This window comes from Diuraphis noxia, unplaced genomic scaffold (assembly GCF_037042655.1).
Source record: "Diuraphis noxia isolate RWA-SAM2 unplaced genomic scaffold, SU_Dnox_SAM2 contig0003, whole genome shotgun sequence".
NCBI lineage: Eukaryota > Metazoa > Arthropoda > Insecta > Hemiptera > Aphididae > Diuraphis > Diuraphis noxia.
The window spans coordinates 44579558-44600741 of NW_028301713.1; the positions used below are offsets into that span (position 1 = coordinate 44579558).

General features: G+C 27.6%; 2 protein-coding genes across 13 annotated transcripts in view; one reads left to right on the forward strand and one right to left on the reverse strand.

The window, feature by feature from the left end:
• The first annotated feature begins 4 nt into the window (after window positions 1-4).
• On the forward strand, window positions 5-6259 carry LOC107166347 (mitochondrial intermediate peptidase). Of its 3 annotated transcripts, none has more exons than XM_089224445.1 (13): window positions 5-356; window positions 442-622; window positions 688-797; window positions 1243-1395; window positions 1452-1730; window positions 1794-1979; window positions 2054-2180; window positions 2301-2511; window positions 2578-2705; window positions 2780-3001; window positions 3069-3302; window positions 3368-3648; window positions 4917-6259. In XM_089224445.1, exons 2-13 carry the CDS (start codon window positions 494-496, stop codon window positions 5086-5088), a joined length of 2232 nt encoding a protein of 743 aa, XP_089080571.1. In that variant the 5' UTR covers window positions 5-356; window positions 442-493; the 3' UTR covers window positions 5089-6259. The 3 variants fall into 3 exon arrangements, with proteins under 3 accessions (XP_089080571.1, XP_089080572.1, XP_015370457.1); XM_089224446.1 differs by lacking the exon at window positions 4917-6259 and adding an exon at window positions 3979-4305 and having other exon boundaries at window positions 6-356; window positions 3368-3629; XM_015514971.2 differs by lacking the exon at window positions 4917-6259 and adding an exon at window positions 4017-4305 and having other exon boundaries at window positions 6-356; window positions 3368-3629.
• The window catches only part of LOC107166342 (tudor domain-containing protein 7 tapas), a 34648-nt gene continuing 19409 nt past the window's right edge, over window positions 5946-21184 (reverse strand). For 8 of the 10 annotated variants that reach the window (XM_015514954.2, XM_015514953.2, XM_089224438.1 and 5 more), the window contains 11 exons: window positions 14233-14319; window positions 12115-12258; window positions 11367-11537; window positions 11136-11306; window positions 10886-11068; window positions 10560-10814; window positions 9323-9547; window positions 9028-9270; window positions 8044-8148; window positions 7773-7978; window positions 5946-6382 (listed from right to left, as the gene is read on the reverse strand). In XM_015514954.2, the coding sequence (XP_015370440.2) occupies window positions 6367-6382; window positions 7773-7978; window positions 8044-8148; window positions 9028-9270; window positions 9323-9547; window positions 10560-10814; window positions 10886-11068; window positions 11136-11306; window positions 11367-11537; window positions 12115-12258; window positions 14233-14319 (1806 nt within the window). In that variant the 3' untranslated portion in view covers window positions 5946-6366. The remainder of the gene's footprint in view (window positions 6383-7772; window positions 7979-8043; window positions 8149-9027; window positions 9271-9322; window positions 9548-10559; window positions 10815-10885; window positions 11069-11135; window positions 11307-11366; window positions 11538-12114; window positions 12259-14232; window positions 14320-21184) is intronic. The other 2 variants (XM_089224441.1, XM_089224444.1) reach the window with 2 other exon arrangements.

A 21184-nucleotide genomic window follows, 5' to 3' on the forward strand; every position in this document is an offset into this window, starting at 1 on the left:
AATTAGGCATTTAGGCGGTATTGGAGGCTACGAAGTTGTTGATTCAGGCATCAAGCAATGATGACATGATGTACCTACTTATGGTGAGAAAATATATTATAGTTTAAGTTGTAGATATATACTCCAGGTTGGACACCTATAAGTTAGAGTAACCATGAAGTTAAAAAAAGTAACTCTGACTTGACATGAATGGCCCTAAATGTATTTAAATTAAGATCCATAAGACCATAAGTAATCGAGTACCTGATGGCTGAATTCAATGTTTTTCGTTTTTCGAATACAGTTTACGTTGACGTCAATGATATTTTACACTAGACCATCACTGCTGAAGTACTACCAACACTAAACAACGCCTGGTATAATATTTTGTTTTTGCACCAAATGACAAAATACACATAAAACAGGATGCATTACACATTATGTCTATCATATATTTTTTAGCTATTGAATCTGAATAGTAAATTAACGATTTACATAATATAAGTTACAAGTTATGATTCTACGAAAGACTATTCATGATGTGCGGAATGCGAAGAAGTATAGCGTTGCCTTTGCCAAACCATTATCTGAACTTTTCAATCAACCAAAGCCAAAGTTCAAATATTATGTCAAAAACCAAACTGTAAGACATAATATACATTAACTTTTTATCTTGACTAATTATATGTTTGAAATTTTATTGTTTAGGGGCTTTTTGGTGTACCGGAATTGATTTCATATGAAGGGTTTTATGCATTCAAGGAACGTACAAAAATAGATTGTGATAATTTAATTAATGAAATATGCAATTCTGATCGGTAATACTTATTTTTGCATACTATTGAATAAATTCTGTATTAAGTTTATAGTAATACAATTATGGACAAGTTGATAACTTATAAAAGAATGGTATGTCACTTGTATTTAAAGGTACTTTTTTAATCTTGAAAACAAGCTCAAATAAATTTATGATCTACTTAGTTACAAACTTTTAATACAGTGTTAAGTTAATCCTTAAAATGTAGAAACAAACATTATTTTAAATTAATATATATTCATTTTTATTCTGAGTACTTATTATATTCTACTGACTTTATATGATTTATCAATTAATTATATAAATTGTATATATTTTTTTAAGTATCTTGTATATGTTTATGGTATTTTAATTAGCAACTTAAAATGCTGACTCCAATTTTGTATATAACAAATGAAATATTTTATCACATTATAGAAATGTAATTAAACTGTGTCTTATAATAGCAAGAGAAATCTGGTGACAATTTTTGACCAACTTTCCAATAGTCTTTGTTGTCTTGCTGATATGGCTGAATTCATTCGTACAGCACATCCAGACAAATTGTTTGTTACTGCTGCTGAAGATTGCTGTATTTCCATGAATACTATTGTAGAAAAGTAAATACTATATTTAAGTTGTGAATTAGGTATAATATACAATATTTATCTTTTAGATTAAATACCAACAAAGATTTATATACAAATTTAAAACAAGTAGTCCAACATGGTGATAAACAACCTATGACTGAAGAGGATCAACATGTTGCTGAATTATTTTTGTTCGATTTTGAATTGAATGGCATACACTTAGAAGAAAAAAAACGACAATATGTTGTTGATTTGAATAATTTTATTTTGGTTACTGGACAACAATTCATGATTGCTGCAGAAAAGCCTAGAATTGTAGATCCAACTGGATTGCCTGATGTCGTTTCTAAAGTTTTATCTAAAGAGTATATAACTGTAAACCTATAAGTATGTTAAACTAATTGGCTAATTATTGTATCAACGATTAGATTTAGCTCAGGAGGAAAATTCATAGTCGGACATCCTAATTCTCATTCTGAAGATCCAATTTTGAGAGAAGCTGCCTTCAAGGTTTACAATGGTCCAAATAGTGAATCGGAAAAATTATTGGATAATCTTTTAGAAAGCCGTCATAAATTGGCATTGACTTGTGGTTTTCCATCTTATGCTCATAGGTGAGAATTGATAAGTTATGTATAAGTATCAATGACTGATGTTTATAAACATATGTTTTTATATTTTTTTTAAGAGCTCTAAAAAACAGCATAGCAGAAAACCCTTATTTTGTAATGGAATTTTTGAATATCTTAAATACAGAGCTGAGGATTCGGTCTGTTTTTGATTACAAGACTATGAAAAGAGCCAATAACAATGATGTAATTATCTCCTGCCTCCGAATTTCTTTAATAAATAATTTTTACAATAAAATTTGTCAGTTTCTAAACTAGCGCATTGCTGTATCTATTAACTATAAATAATTCTTTTAATTTTTGTAGATTGTGTCACCATGGGATGTACAATATTTGACCAACAAGATTAAACAGAATCATCTTAAATATGCAATGATTGATTATGCATCATATTTTTCTTTAGGCGATTGTATGGAAGGATTGAATATGATTTTTAATAGTTTGTACGATATAAATTTATTATTTGAAGATATAGTGCCCGGTGAAGGGTGGGCTGAACAAGTGTACAAGTTGGCTGGTAAAAATATAATAACAATTTCTTTACTAAAATTCTTTAACCTAATATTAATATTTTGTTGTTTAGTCATGCACCACACAGAAGGCTTACTTGGATACATTTACTGTGACTTTTTTGAAAGAACAGGAAAACTTCACAATGATTCACATTATGTTGTTAGAGGAGGACGACAATTGCCGGATAATTCTTATCAAGTAAATATTGCCCATAAACTATGAAATGAATATATTATTCCAAAACAAGATGCTTAAAATGGTTATTTTATCAGACCCCAATTGTAGTAGTTATGTTAAATGTGGTATGGCGTGAAAATCATGGTTCAGTACTATTGCACCCGGGTTCTGTTGAAAATCTTTTTCATGAATTTGGACACGCAATACACTCTATGTTAGGCCGAACGCGTTATCAACATGTCAATGGTACACGTTGTGCAACAGATTTGGCAGAATTTCCATCAGTTTTGATGGAATATTATGCTACACAACCACAAGTAAACTAATAATAATATAATCAAACATAATGTATTTTGTGCTCTTAACATAATATATTCTAAACAGGTCATCAAACATTATGCCAAGCATTTTAAAACTAGACAACCTATGCCAGAGGACATGTTGAACAAATTATGTGCATCTAAATATTTATTTGCTGCTTCAGAAATGCAGTTACAACTATTTTACTCAGTACTAGACCAATATTACCATACACAAGCACCAAAACCATTAAATACAACTGACTTACTTGCTAAATTACAAGTAGAATATTATGGACTGCCATATGTTAAAGACACAGTAAGACACGTGAATTAATAAAACTAATTTGACTATTTATTTACAAATGTGCAAATATTATGTAGGCATGGCAATTACGTTTTTCTCATTTTGTTGGTTATGGCGCAAAATATTATTCGTATTTGGTATCCAAGGCATTAGCAGCATACACATGGCATGCATTTTTGAGCAATGATCCACTAAATAGAACTCAAGGTGAAAGGTTACGTAAAGAATGCTTAAAATATGGTGGTGGTAAACCGGCAAGAAAATTAGTCTCCGATTATCTCAGAACACCAGTAACACCAGAACTCTTGGCATCATCTCTAATACAAGATATTGATCAAGGCAATGAACTCTTTAAAATGTACAAATAAATAATAAAACCTTAATTTTCCATTAATAATTTTTTAAATACTTGGATTATCAGATTTTGATATTTTTCTTTATTGTAAAATTAAAAAAAAATCTATTGTTATGAAAAAAAAGAATATTGAATTAAATTTATGAAACAAGCTGACAAGCAAGTTAAATCTAAAAATCTTTGCTAAAAGTTAATAAAATAAATTAGAGAAAAATGATTCAAGTTTTTCTGTCACATACGTCAATATACCAATTATCTGTCATCTATAAATATATATATAGTGTTTTATAAAAAACGCAATTTTTGAAATCCTAACTAATTTGTTATTGTTAGGCATTATAACATGGCGAGTGTGTTATTGTAACTTTTAGGAAACGTTGTACAATCCTAAAAGATCATGTAACGATTACCGCATCAGCAATATTGAGGGTGTTCAGTAAATTCAAAGAGCCATGATCAATTTCGAACATCAATATACTCTTAGACGCAAACGAGCCCAAAGTTCAATTTTTCGATGTTGCGCTGTTATTAACGACTTTAGAGAAGGTCATATGCACGATATCACATTTCACATGTAAACCTCAACTAATAGTGAAACAATATGTATTATTAATAGTATATTTCTGATAAAATAAAATTGATTTATAGCAAAACCAAAAACTGCGTTCTTTATGAAACACCCTATATATAAATTAATTTCTGTCTGTCTGTCCTTTATGCATTCCTAAACAGCTGGATAGATAACGATGATATTTTGGTACACAGACATATTAGACCTATGGGCAGAAGATAGGCTAAGTTAAAAAGTGATAGGCTCAACCCCGGAGGGCCCAAACAGGCATTTTGAGATTTAGGATGGACATTTTGGTTTATTTATAATTAGTTGCTATTAGTGCGAAAAAAATTATTACTGAATTTCTTATTATTTGTTTCCATGGCACATGTGTCTATGGCATTACAAGTTTTTATTGATATTTTGCATTTTTTAATCAAATTGCCAACAAATTTCTGTAAAATCACAGAAATAATGAATAATGAGTTAATTATAACAAAGTAGTTTTGCCAAATCTACCATAAAGTTTAAGAAATCCTAAGTGGCTCAGAGCATGGGCTATACTGACAGCCGAAAACTGATGGAAATACAATCAATATATTACCATTCTAAATGAAATTCCAAACGACATGACAATGTACCAGTCCATCAATATCATAATGAATTAAGACAAATTAGTCAAATATCAAATTGAATTTTTATAAATTTGATTTGACAGGCATGCCACCGCATGTTCTAACATTGAAATTTGGCGTGCTCATCATTTTTCTACAAAACATCAATCCACTATGACCCTGCAACAGTACCAAGCTTTCCATGAAAAAGTTGATGAATATTATGCGTTGGAAAACCTTTCAATTTATTTGTGTACGTACCAGAAGAAAGAATAGAATAAGTTGTGTACCTAAATGCACTTCAATAAAATATCATTCAATTGATTACTTGAACTGTCAGACTTTTCTCAATAAAACAAAAATTTATATAATAATAAACTAAATTAAATATTGTTGTAAGATTATTACCCAGTATATCTTAAGTTATCAATCTATATGTAAAATATACTACTAGCATAATCACAGGTAACAGGTTTGAGACATATTAGAGGTAGTATTTTTAACGGGCTATGAAGTGCACGGGTTCAGCTTGTATTTTATGTGAATTAGGCTTAAGTAACAATACATAAATATAGGGGCGGCATTTCGACTTTCTGAAACTTATGCTAACAAAAAGGAAGGTCAATATAATATAAACTAGTTATAACAAAAAAAATTTGTTCTCGTCACGCTTAACAATTTTATCCTTTATATCAATATTGTACACTTACAGCCATATTCCATTATCTTATTATTTAATATTACGTAATATATTATTCAACAGTTTAATTTTGGACATGTTTTATTGTTGTGGCATAGTGATTAGTAGCAATCACTTATTTGTTCGGCATTTCTATAAATAGGTTAGGAATCCAACGTAACAAAATTAACCTACTATTCCAATGCTTGAGACTAATCATATATGAAAAAAGAATTATCTTTGTACGGTGCAGAAAAATTATTTTTAGGCCAAAATGCATCTTGATAAATTTTAGGTATACATTAGCATATCTTGCAATATCCCAAATTACACCCTTCCTTAAACGTTAAGAAAAACATTGAAATGCGTAAACAAAATATATTAGTTCTATCATACTCTCCCAGGTCAGTGACTTACTGAAATAGAACATAACAGTAATAAATAAATAAATAAATAAATAAATAAGTCAGTTTTAATTATAAAAGTGTCTTATTCCTAAAAATATAAAAAACTGATTCATAAAAATTAAATTCAAAGTTATAATATTGTTTTTCAATTAGTACAAATTATTTTTATAATATGACTTAACAGTTGGATAGTTGAAAGCCACTACATGTAATTGATATAAATAATTTTTAAGTGCACATACAAATGAAACAAATATTACTTTGTTTAAAATTTTTTAACTGTCACTTAACACATATGATTTAAATAATAATAATAATAATAATAATAATAATAATTAAAAAAAAAAAATGATGAGTACTTTCTCAAAATAACGTTTGTATAAAACTAATGTAACAACATCAGATCAAACTAACACATTTAGATTTAAATAATAACAATTAATCAAATGTCCTTTAAGGAGTGCCAATTCATTGTTTCTTCAAGCTGAAAATAAACAAAATTATGGAATTATAAATTATGTAGTAATTAAAATAAAAAAATATTGATGTTTAAGTTGATATGAAATTCCAAAATCGAAAAACTCATTCAGACAATTTACAACATTATAAACATCAATGTTTTTTTTTTGTTTACTTATTTCTAGTTATAATCTATAATCATGACCAAAGCTCGAATTTTTTAGCGGTACAAATAGCTGAAATATGCGCTATAAAATGAGTTATAAATGAAAGTAGAAAAAATGAAAATTTATTCCGTTCACAATTTAAAGAAAAGGAGTCACTAATTTACCATTTGATATAATGTACCAGTTGCCAGATTCTTATAATAGAATATGAAAAAAATGTGGGTATTTACTATTTTTATTATGAATTTAAATAACATACAGTTAAAATAGTTGACAAACTTTTTATTTTTCATATCATATAATATGATATAAACTAGATTCAAGAAAATACAAAATAAAACTTTATATTATGTAAATTAATAAAAAACAACTAAAATCCTTAAAATATTACAAATATGCAAAAAAAAAACAGTATACAATTTTATATTTAAGCCCCTGGACCTGGTGCAAAAAAACAATTTTATAGCTCAATCGCCTACTTTAATCTGAATCCTACAACAATTAATAAATGCTAGAAGATTTGCTTCTGATTATAACTTATAAGTAATTAGTTTGAAATAATTAAACAAATGATTATGTAGAATCTAGATTAAATTAATCAAAGCACCGTTTACTGGGTATTCAGATTAGAGGAATGAAAAAGCTTGTTATGAACTACTGCTAAATTGGAAATGTGTAATAAGGTTTTTGTGTAAGATATTATGATTTGATATGTAGATGGGAGCATCTGTAACTCGCTTGAGGGTATCGGATTAAAATTTTTGGAAATTATTAATATTCTAGTTACTGTGGTGCCTTGAATTTGTATAGTAATGGTCCATAATTGTTTGAGAAGGAGCTAATAAATAAGTAGTTAATTTTTTAGTTGACAATTAGTGTGACTCCAAAATTATAAACTTAGTTTAAGTAAGAAAGTTTTGTGGATGCATTTCATCAAAATTGTCTAACACAATATAGATTTATCTTTTAATAGTAAGATTGTTTTTGAAAAATATGTTAGAACAATTTATTATTATTTTAGAGTATTAATATACACAACATTAATCTGTCTCGTCATCTGGGTAGTAAAATTAATACTAAACATAAATTCTAAGGTAAACAGTCCATATCAAAAAAAAGCTCGGAAAAGGGGTAGGTAAATTAGGTATTTAACTAAAAATGAACTAAAGAAAAATATCTCAATCTGGTAAAAAATGTATTGCCCATGATATGGATACTTTAAAAAAATGAACATATAGTTAATTTTACCTTTGATATAATGGTATGTTAATGCAGTATGGTATATTAGGTGAATCTGGATCGGTTTTGTAAAGTTGAACACATGGCACATCGTCATTGGGTGCATTGACTGTATTCACTAAGACTGTATCATTCCCAATAATTGAAAATAACTTGTTGGCAATATCTGGAGTCATAGTATTTGGAGGTAAAAAGTTCATTGATACTTTAATAGCCTGAAAAATTAAACAAAAATAATTTTAATAAGAAATAAATAATAATTCTAGATATTTTTAAATACCTGAGGTGCAATCTTGGTCAAAAGCGGATCATACAACTCTAAATTAGCCAATTTAGTAATTTCACATTGTGCAATATTGCCATAGTCTATATAAATTATCTTGACCTGAAATAATAATATAACATATTACTTAGTAAAAATAAACAACTTTTGTTCCTAAAAAAAACAAAAATAAGGCATATTTAATCACGTTATTACTTTTTTATTTTGTAAAATGACATATTTAAAGTGGGCACCAATGTCATTAGATCATAAAATATTGTTGAAAATTATTTTAAAAAGTCATATCTCTCATTATTTTACACTGGCATTCAATTTTTACAACATTGATATATTGTTAAAACAAATAACACAAGAGTTATTTAAGGGTCTTTATAATTCTTATTTTTTAAGTGTAATTGTGAAATATTAAGCAATGCTAATAGTCAACAATTTATTAATAATATTTCAATACCAAAATAAAATATGAAATTTTCATAGGGTGTTCATATACATAATTATAGCAAAACTTAGTAACACACAATGTTGTCAAGTCAATAGGGGGTTCTGCCTTTCAAAAATACTACAGTTTTGAAACTTGAAAAAAAGTTGTCATAGGGCCCTGCCTGATTAACCAAAAAAAAAATGCGCCATCCATTTAAGGTCCGCAACCATCCGCAATCTTGGATTTTAGGTGAAATTTTCCAATTTATTACAATATATCTAAGTTAATAACTTGTAAAAAAGTGAAACATTTCACCAAAAATCCAAGATGGCAGATAGTTGAGGCCCTCGGAGGGATGGTGCACTTTTTTGTTGATCAATCAGGGCTCCCCAAGACAAATTTTTCGCCAAGATTCGTAACTTTAGAAGTTTTTGCAAGGCAATGCCTTCTTGGGAGCCATATGACTAGACTAATGAGGAAAATCATCCAGTGAAGAACAAAATGCAAATATTTCATCAGCTTTTTTAAATAAAGTATATTTTTATCATAATAGTACTAACTTCAGAGTCATTAATTATATCAAGAACTTGAACACGGCTCCATATATTATCTGCTTCATACTTTGTTATGTACACTTTGTCTTTTATAATATCTTCCTTACTCTTCAAAAAAAATTCTGGGTCTAAAATTTCATCATTTGGCAAAATTTCTTCAAGTGACGTAACAATGTCAATGTTTAATTGTAAATATAAATGACCAGACTCAACAATAGATGATACATTTCCATCCACAATAGCTTGATCCTGCACAATAATGTCTTAGTATAAAATAATGGACAATAATGATATAATTTACCTCAAATAATGGAAGCTTAGTAGAAGTTTTTTCTAAAAATCTTTGAATAATCATGTCATTTACATTAACTCTTCCTTTTTCATATAAAGTGACTCTAGCACATCCTTCTTCTAAAGAATCTGGTACAACAAAGAATGTTTTATTCAAAATCATTTCATCCAATAATTCTTTTAAACCATCAAATGTCCCAAAATTTTCTAGTCTGGTTAAAATACATTCAATTGCCTAAAATTACAAAACAAAGTATATGTTTATTAAAAGTTGCTAGTTTTGAAGAGGATGTCAGTGCACTATTTGTTTTATCTCTTTGGCACATACCAACATAGACAAAACACATTTACACAGAATCGTTTTTTTTTTTAAGTTATCAATAATATTACTCACTATCTTTTTTTTTAATGGGTGATTTTACTCTAACATTACTTAAAAACATAGAAAAAATTATTCTGCGAGTGGGTTAGAGAGAGAACAAATAGTGCACTACAAATTGATGCTACTAGAATTCAATTTTTAATTTTAAAAAAAGTAGCAACATTGGAATAGTAGGCAATACAACTATTAAAATATCATTATCTAGTGAACAGTGAACAAAAAAAAAAAAAAATGATTGTGATACAATTATAAAGAAATATAATATAACATAATATAAGATATTAGGGTTTTTTTTTTTAATCTTACAGAAACATATTCCATTGGGTGGTTATTTTTAAATAGGTCTTTTAAATATGAAGCAGGGTACAGTTGGTTTGGAACACATGTGTGCATAGCAAGGTTTTTGGCATTAAGAACCTGGATGGTCACTCATCAAGGAACTAGTGGAAGCAGGCAGTGCATACACTTAACCACAATGCGTGAATGTAATAAACACGCCACCACACCAAGCCACATCATATTTTTGATAAATTTAAACTATGATAAAAGTTGATAACAATACATTGTTGTATTTTTTAGATCTCTTTTACTAAAACACAAGGGGTAGCTAGTAAATAGGTAATTAAAGGCTTATATATAACTCCTGTATTTATTATAAATCAGATAGCAACTCTATGTCATTAATAAACATGGAAAATTATACACAACATTTAATTGTTATGAAGAAATGTTTTCATGAAAACAAAGAAGCTTAGTTTAAAATGATAGTAACTTTTTGTCAAAGTTGTGATAGTACTAAAATAAATAAAATTATTGTAAAATTATAATAGTAACCTGTATCAGTTTTTTTAAACATAGATTTTACCTGAGTTTTAGGTTTCATAAAAATTGGTTCTAAGTAACAAATCTGGTCTTTGGCAATATTCAATTGCTCGCCAGTGTCTATCATGAAACATGTAACAGTACCATCTTCATTATTAGCGAAAGATATTTGTACTCTATGCCAAGATGAATTGTAAAGCACAGCATAAAATTCACCTTCAATCACTTGATCAGGGATACTTAAGCCTGCTGTGTTCATAGTGTCATTAAATTTTGCTTGCATTTGAATAAAGTTTTCCTACATACATAAAACGTTTAAATTTAATATAATTATATTTACATTATTAATAAGACGATTAAAATACTTACATCTGCACTCTGACCAACCAAACGAATCCAAACATTAGTTGAACCATAATTAGCAGAAACGAGAACAGATTTTTCAGAGTAGTCCTCAAATAATAATGGAGTACCCGGAACAAAGTTTTGTTCTTCTGCAAAATCTTTATTTGTATATTCATGACCATTTTGTTGATTATTTTCAGTTTCATTCTATATAGTAAACAAACAATGATAGTTGATAATTTTTTTTTCATTTATTGTACAGACAAATAATTACAAGATATATAACGAGTTTATTAGCGGCTGCAAATTTATCAAATGTAAAATAACTAAAAACTCCTAAAAGCTGATCCCAATTATTAGGCAAGTTTTCATGAAATTCCTCTCTATACATACGTTCCAAGAGATCACCCATAACACCAGTAATTTCATATCCTTGTTTTAAAAGCTAAAATACAATACATATAAGGTATTAATGATTTAAGATTAGCAAAATGTATTGTAATACCTTTTTAACGCAAGATGCCATAGTATTAATATCATTAGTAATTGGATAAATGACACTTTCCCCATATTGTTTTTTTAAAGTAGTTAGAGCGTGTTTTGCAGCAACTTTTTGTGCATAATCATCCGTATTACAATCTACTGGGAATGAACTACCAACACTTTTTTCATTTACCTAAAAAATTTATATAAAATATTTTAAAGTAATAATTCACACACACACACACACACACACGCACGCACGCACGCACGCACGCACACACGCACACACGCACACACACACACACACACAAACTGGTTCTGCAAAAAACATCAAAATAAATTGGGAAAACATCTAGTTAAGAGCACATGTGCTTTAATTTTATTTTTTATTAAATTCTTTGACATATTAAAAATGATGGATCAAAAGTAAATTTATAATTATAATATAAATAACATATAAAAAAATGATTTCACAAATTTCATACATGATACATTAAATTTTAAACTTAATTTACTTTTATTTTTATAACAATATTTTAAGGTAAACATTGAAAGTTAATATGGTTATTTCTAATACTATGTTATACAATATGTATACATTTTTTTACTGCCCATACTTATTTTGAACACAGAATAGAATATTTTGAACCATTAAAGTTAACAAATATCTGATGGTAGTCTTTATCAAAATCTATGATTTAAAAATAAAAATTGAAAAGTTGCACATGAGCTTTAGCTAGATTTCCATATACTAACAGCTGAACACTTACCTTAATAGTACAAATGTGTGTTAGTTTAAGTATTTTCCCAGATTTTTCTTTTTTCACCATAAACTCATAATATGGTTCTGATAAGTTTAAATTTTTTAAATATGTTTCTAATTCGTTAATATAGTCCTTGTCTTCTTCAAACACCTAATAATTAATAATTAATTTTAAAATTTACTTTTGTCTCTCTCACTACTTAAAATAAGTAATTACTTAACGTATAAACACGGATAAACAAATAAAATGAATGATATGGTTAAAAATATAGCCAGATAAGAGTTCTATGCTCTGTTTTAAGTATTAAAAAAAAAAACATTTTTATAATTTTCATACCACATAATAAATCATAATCATCATAACCCAGATCTATGAAAATACAAAATAAAACGTTATATTATGTAAATTAGCAAAAAATAGCACCAAAACTTGAAAATAGCACTAAAAACCTAAAATACTTCAAATTTCATAAAATTTCATATTTGGAGTTCCTGGTGCATAAAACAAATTTATAACTCACTCTGCTATTTTTATCTCTATCCTATAATAATTAGCAAATGCTATGAAATCCGAGCCCTGGTTATCAATGTCAGCTTCCACAACGACCTAAAAATTGCTACTATCAAACAAACAGCTGTCAAATTCCATATTTGTCTCCACTTCAAAACGGCCAACCACCCCATCGCTCAACTTCACTTCAACCATCTACCAGAAAACCCGCCAAGACTCCTCAAACACAACTGGCCAAGAGACCTACTCAAAATATGATACATACTTTTTTAGAAAATTATTTAAGCTCAGGTGCTTCTAATATGAAGCCCCTTCATGTCTTTCATTGTCATTTTCATCATTATGCTAAACATTTTACTTATTGTGCCCCTAGCACAAATTGTAAATATTCACTTAAATAAACGATATTTTTTATTTAAAAAAGAAAAGTTTTTGTTGCTTTAACTTTGTGTCTTGAAAATAAGGGCAATGATAATTTAAATAAATTATTAATATTAATCGATCAAAATTTAATAATTTTTAAATGTGTCATGCTATACTAATGATATATTATAGATTCATTATATTGTATTCCTTTCATTTTCTTGTAAAACAGCATTTATTGAGACAGATACCAACAAACTCAATAGAAAACTTATAGTGTAACATATAATTTGACATTTACATTTAAAATTTTTGACTTATCAACTAAAATTAGTTCAATGCTCAAAACCTCAAGCATTTGGATACTTTTTAGCTTAGAAAACTGCATATTAAAAATATTATGTTTCATGATACATACAACCAAAATATAAAAATGTATGTAACATATTTTACTGAATTTGTATGATTTTGTGTATTTCAAGATTTTAAACGTACCTATTTATGCATAATATTATGTTTAATGTTTATAAATCAACAACAAACTAATTTTTAATAATTTTTTTTTTTTCATGTTTAATCTCATATAAATACATATTTTATAAAACTTGCTTGCATATTAGTTTTTTTAATGTATACATAATATACACAAATTTTATTTTTTAGTGTATACAATTCTGAACTCTGATTATTTTATCATTTCATAAAAACAATTACTTATAATATTAATATACTTATTTTAAACTTAATTTTATTATTATGATTTAATATTATTAAAATTTAAATTAAACATGAGAAGTCATTAGTATCTAATACAAGTATATGTTAAAAAATAGTTACACCTATAATCGATGGTACCAATTGTATATTTGTAAATAATGAGTATACTTCCACAAAAATTATCGAATAATTTTTTTTTTGTGTTTGGCGCAATATAGAGTTGGACTCTCTTGTTAAAGAACATAAATATTAAAATTAAAATTATATGGCATATTATTCTAAATATTTAGTGACAATAATGTGTTTATGTTAGATAATATTAATATAACTACCTAGGTACCTAGTTTTAACTAAAATGTTGATATAATGTAACTGTGGTTAAATTAACTATTCATAAAATGTTAATCTTTCACAATTTGTGATCATTCACATACAGATTTAGGTATCACAAATTAGTAATTTTTTTCACAAGTTATCAACTCTCGAACATTTCTATTAATAAAATAAATAATTATGTACAATTAAATAATGTACCTCATTTTTAAAGTCTTCAACTTCATTACTTAAATCTTTAGCTGCAGCACATGGTTTTTCTGTATTCGACTTACTTTCAACATCAACCTATTAAATAACATTATACATTGATTATTAATACTTGAAATTATAAATTTAATATGTCATGAATATTTAGACCATACTAATTTGCGAAAATCATTTAACAAAGATTCAAAAGTTTTACACGACTCTTGAATAGTTTTTAAAACATCAGTAGAACTAACAATAAACATTTCATAATTCATGATAATTGAAATTAATGTTGGTAAATAAAAAAAGTTAGGATTTTTGGAGAACAAACTAAAAATATATACGTCAAAGAATAAGTTTTTATTATGAAGAAAAATTGAAAATCAGATAATCACAATTTTAAAAATATAATGGAAGTGGCTTTTTTGCGTTCTAGGCTGTGATTGGTCTAAATATTGATAAACATAATATATTATCATTACTAAATATCAATATACCTAATTCAAATGTAAATTTAATTACATAAAAATATTTACAAATCATGTAAATCAGTTACTCATTTAGTGATATTATATCATATAATTGGTAATCACTAATCAGTAAGTATAATTCACATGATACATATTATTTTGTATAGAGTTATAATAGTCATAAACTCGTAATTATAGATATCGATCATACAATTCTTTACAGATATTGCAAAACCATATTTTTTTTCCTTGTAAGTTAATTAAAATCCAAATATAACTAGTTAATTTAAATTAACTTTTTAACTTGTTAATGTCCAGCCTTGGATATTATTGATGTTAATTGTAATAATAACAAAACCTTATTGTATCTCTGAAATATATTATATATATATATATATATATATATATATATATATATTTGTGGATCACCAATATTTTAATTACGTCTATTGTCCAAAATTATCCTTATCTGGATTTGCCAGGAGGCGATGGTAAATAATTGTAAATTACTGCATTAGTCATTAGTGTAATTATATCCGAAGTCTGGACTGCGTCTGCATTTTACCGCCAAATACCAATACAAACCGTTGTATTACAGTGTGTATCGTATGCTTTAACATTTAATATTATAATAAATAATAATTGATAATATATTGGATAGTAAAAGTCAATATATTATACTACAGCAGTGGCAGTAAAACCATAGATAATAAAAGAATTATCTATGGGTAAAACAAAGTCAGAAACAATTTACCACTACCACAAACAAAATAATTGTACTGCCATCGCTGCAGTGTATATCCACCTTTATTATCCAATACATTGTTATCAATTATTGTTTATTATAATATTAATTCTACTGACATATTTTATTATTTTATACTTTAATAGTGTAAGGGGCTTTACTTTCAACAATTTATAAATAATTGATAATTTTATATAAATATGTAAATATGTACCTACATTAATTAATATTTAAAAATTAAGATCAATGATTAAATCACATTATCCACATTTCCAAAAATATTAATATCATTTAGTCTACCATATTAAACGTTAATTATTCAGAATGCCAGATTGATGTATTTTAATAATTAAAAATAAAGCAAGCAAATATACAAACTATTATAAAATCTCAAATAACAACAATTAAAAACATATATATTCATATTTCAGACCACATTTGAATATAATATTAAGTTAACTGTGCCGTCTATCACGTGCCCACTGGTTTAAATTTTTAATTATTAACTAACAAGTATTTATTCTAGGTATATTTGAAGTCACGTGGACGTGGTTGATCACATTTCCAATTTTTTCGGTGTTGAGAAAAGGTACTTTAATTTTAACCACGGTTTAGTTGGCAATTATCAGTTACCATCAAATGAAATATACATACAATGAATCACAGTGTTACTTCACTTACTTCTTACTATTTTACTGCCAAACTAGATACATTTCTGATAAAAGTGGTAAATAATAAATTTAAGACAATTCAAAAATCACCAAGACACCAAAACCCTTACGAAATTCACAAAAATGACTGTACTTCCTAATTCCCTATTATAATCTAATTTATTCTACTACGTACTGCTAACTATTTTTAGCAATTATTTGATCAAGAATTGTTAAGATAATTTTTTAGTGAATTTTGGATATTATTGCGGTTAAAATGTATTTAAGAACCTATTTTATAGTTCTTAGGGACTTCAAATCCGTGCCATAATTATTACTTATTACTCGTTTGAAACATTTTTTATTTAGGTATTATAATATAGGTACTAGGTAGATACCAAACCTAAAACTGTCTAATAATTTTAATTATAAGATTAATATAATATAAAACGGTTCCCCCTAAAGATATTCCTTGTACGCCAGCTTTTAAAAATATTCCCGTTATAAATATCCCAATTAAAAATATCCTTTATACAAAATATCCCTAGTAATATTATCCCTTGATTTATATTTGTATAAAGGGTGTCCCTCGAGGATTTACTCATTGCAATATATCACGAAATAATGAAGATATCAAAATTCTAGTTTTATAATAAAATTTACAGGGATAAGAACTACAATTATTTAATTTTTAAATTTATTTTAATGTTTTTGTAAAAATATTAAAAAATTTTTTTTTTATTATTTAATTATTTCCAAAATAATTAAATATAGCCATTTTGCGGAGTTTATCTATCTGAAAATATTAATATTTTTTCTAGTTTTGAAGAAATAAAATATGATTATATAATTTATAACTATTAGGAACACGCCAAGTATTCGGCCGGCCGAATGGGAAAGCACGCGGCGCAGCGAATTACGTGTTTGATAACATTACGGTGTTAAATAATTCACAATTTTTCTCAAAACAAAAAAAAAAATTAAAAATCAGGAAATTAATGAAAATAAAATTTTGAAACGTCAATATTTTCAGAAAAATAAACTCTACAAAATTGCTATGGTCAAAATTTTAGAAATAATTAAATTTAAAAAAGCGGCTAAGTCGTGGATGTCGCTCTGCTGTACACTGTAGGTTACAAGTGAGTTACTGTAATGGATGGAATTAAATTTGAATCCAATGATATTATATCATTGTATACGAAAAACGATTCTGAGCGGAGACGGTTTATCTGTCTAGGATATATTATAGATTATAAAAAATGTTCAAAATATCTTAATTCGATTTTTTGTGATTTTTACGTATTTTGTCAAAATTCAAACTTTGAATGCTTATAAAAAAATCGTGACTATGTATTTCTTTTATTTTTCAACTGCTATTGTAACAATATGTTAGAAGCCTTGCATTAAATGTTCAAGCTTTTCTACCCAACAAATAAATTTTTATCGATATTAATTTAAGAAAAACTAATAATGATCAAAAATTGCATATGCCTTTAAAATTTATAAAATAGTTCAACTTAAGTCCGAAAGTGGATAGAATATTCGGTAAAAATTTCATGTATCTATGGTCATTTGTTTTAAAGTTGTATCAAAAAACCAAAATCGATTTTGTCGAAAACTGATTGTGCGTAAAATTTACCGTTTTCCCTTAATTTTTAGTTTGCTTTTCCGATTATTTAGAAAAATATAGGGAATTTTTTAATTTTGACCCCCCAAAGTACCAACTAGATTCACTTTCTAATCGAACGAGGCACTGAAGTCGAAAATCGAAGTACTTTCACTATCCAAAAACGTGATGACACACACAAAAAAAATCATGGTAAAATCAATACATTCCTCGCTCCACTCAGAATCTATAATATATTTTTAACTTTTTTACTAAAATATTTTTTTATTTTTTTTTTTTATTTAATAAGAAAATATACAACTATACAATTAAGCACAACAAGTAATAGTGATGATGAGGATTACATAACATGAAATGGCACGATGTAGGAGGGCTCCCAATGGAGCTACCTACTTGGGTATTTTATTAATTAATTGTTTGAGTAAGAGTTTGTCATTTAACTAGTAGAGTATCAATGAGTTTAGTGAGTAGTGCGATAAGGGGGCTTATCAGGGATTGGAATTGGACTAGGAAATTTGTTAATTGGGTTGTAACGGAATCGGTATTTGGATTTACACAGGGTTCCGTGAGATTTTGTTTTTTTTTTTTAGGGTGGGAGTGGGCATTGGGGAGGTTTAGTTTTGTGGTAGACTGGGAGGTGCTCCATTGCCCATTGGGGTTGACAAAGTGGGGGAAAGTTATTATCTTGAATGATGTTGGTTTTGATTGAAGTTGCGGAGATGTCTTGGGTTTCGGTTGGCCTGTTGGTTTTGATTGAAGATCGTCCTTTCTGGAGCAGTTTGAATTTGGGACAGCCTTTGTATGATGCTGGGTGATCCCCAGAGCAGAGGGCACATGTTGCTGGAGTATTTAAGTCCTTTTGGCATTCGGAGGAGAGGTGGATATCACCACATTTTACTCATCTGGGTGTGTGATGGCAATAAGTTCTGGTATGTCCATAATTTTGGCATCTTAGACATTGAACTGGGTTTTTTTTTTGGATGGGGTGCTTCGATTTTGATTTTGGTATAGCAAATTGAATCGACTTTGTAGATGTTGTGGTTTGATGGAGAAGGTTCCAGATCCACAAAAAATAATGGGAGGGGGTTTTTGGTTTTGTATTGAAGACAGTTTGTAATTGAACGAGTGATGAAACCGAGAGAATGGAGCTCTTCTTTGATGTAGTCTGTTGGTGTGGTATGACGGAGGTGGCGGATTACTACTCGGAAAGCTTTTTCTTCGCTCGTTTGGTAGGTGTGGAAGTTCATATTATTATTTTCGAGAAATTTGATTATTTGTCTATATGCGTTAATTGAGTACGTCATTAATTTTAAACCGGATGATGAGCTCTTAGTGTTAAACCCGTCGGGGTCAGTGAACGGTTTAATTTTCTTGCAGAAATCGAAGAAATCGATATCGCCTTTTATGTATATAGGTGGTATTTTGGGTTGATCGGTTGAGATTTCTTGGGATAGCATTTCGACTTCATTTGAATTTTCATATGAATCTTCGTTGGTGGCGAGGGCTGAGAACCGATTTTTGCTTGAAAAAGAGTTGGTTTTTTGAATTTTTGGATTGGGGGAAGTTGGAGTGGTAGGTGATCTAATCGGTACCGTTTGCCAATTATTTGAGTTGACATTGCTTTTAACAATTTTAATTGGGTGTATTGGTGAGTTTGTGTTATTTTTGGTATTTTTAATAAGACTGTGAGATAGTGAAGATTTCACTGGTGGATTCATTATAAAACTATTAGATTGGTAATTAAATTAAATTGGTGGGCAGATTGAGTAAATTAAAATATTCATATTACTTGGATAACAACAGTGTAGATTAGTTAGGTTAGCTTAATTACAAAGATAAGGCAGGTCGTTACGGCACTGTACGTCTACTCACGAGGAGTGCACACGTAAAACTGGCCAAAATATTAAAATTAATTAAAATATAATATTATTTTTGTTCCTATCCCAAGGAATCTTATTACAAAACCAGAATTTCGATATCACCATTATTTCGGGAGATATCGCAATATGTAAATCTTCACGCGACACCCTATATTTTTTTAAAATAATTTTATAAATTTGAATTGTTTTTGGCAGTATATTATATTTCAATTTACCGTATTACCTTAAGGTTAGCATTATTTTTTAAATGAAACATACAAAAGAAATGATTCTTAACTATATGAACGTGTTCCTTACTGTACTTAAATATTTAAAAGGTATTTTATGTTGTGTGTCATTTATTTTGTATGTATATTTTATTTAAAAAATAAAGTTGATTTTAAGATAATACGGTAAGTATACATTGTCAAAAACAAAAACAATTTAATTAAAATGTATAAAATTATTTAAAAAAATATATAACAATACAAATATGAATTAAGGGATAATATTACTGGGGATATTTTGTATATAGGATATTTTTAATTGGGATATTTATAACGGGAATATTTTCAACGTAGGATATTTGTAATAGGAGACATTTTGAACGAGGGATATTTAGAGAGTGCACTAACAAAAAACATATTATGAATATTTACCTAATTCGATGAAAATTGTACTCGTAAACACGTACGGATATAAGTATAGAATGATGATTATGTTGAAACCGCAGGTGTTCATCGCCACATCACGAAAAAATTATTCCCGTAATTAGCATTAATAGGCAAAACTTAAAATTAATTCAAATATTTTTATGTTATTGTGTACAGTAAAATGTATAATTAAGTTCAATATTTAAGTTCCTACAAGGCTACAGGCCATAAACAATATTTTGAGATTATAACGAAATAACTATTGAATAAAACTTTTTAAGATATAGGTATTGGGAATTTTCAATTTTAATTTTTTTTTTTTTTGTTAAATTTGGATTTAATGTATTACCATATTATTTACCTACAATGAAAACAAATCAGATGGTCTGTCTATATAATAACTATTGGTATAATAAAATGAATTTAAAACATTGACAATTTGTTTTTTATTCAGGTATTATTAATGACATTGTAATACAAATGTATGAAGTCTAAACAAATTAAATGTTTGTTTGTCTTTGAGTCATACATAGACTGACATAGACATCTCATAAATAAGTGTTGCAGACACAATATTTTTATCATAGGATTATTTTTTCACGGGTTGTTTTTATGGGGATTTTTCAACCAACCCCCACCTAAAAATTTAGTCCCTAAATCAAAAATTAATTTAATATGAATTAAGTAAAATTTATAAATTTGACATCAATTGCCAAGTTGTTATGACTCATAGCAGTGGCGTAGATACGAGGGTGGGGGTGTAAGGGGTTTCCATCCCCCCAACCCCCCCAAAAAAAATTTTTATATTGGTATTTTATCTTCCATGATACTGATTATTTTTTAAGTTTTTTTTGCATTTTTCATTTTTCGGTGATGGAATTAATACCAATTTGAAACAAAATAAAAATGATGTTTAGTTTAACTAATAACTTGTAATTTGTGTCATAAATATATTTT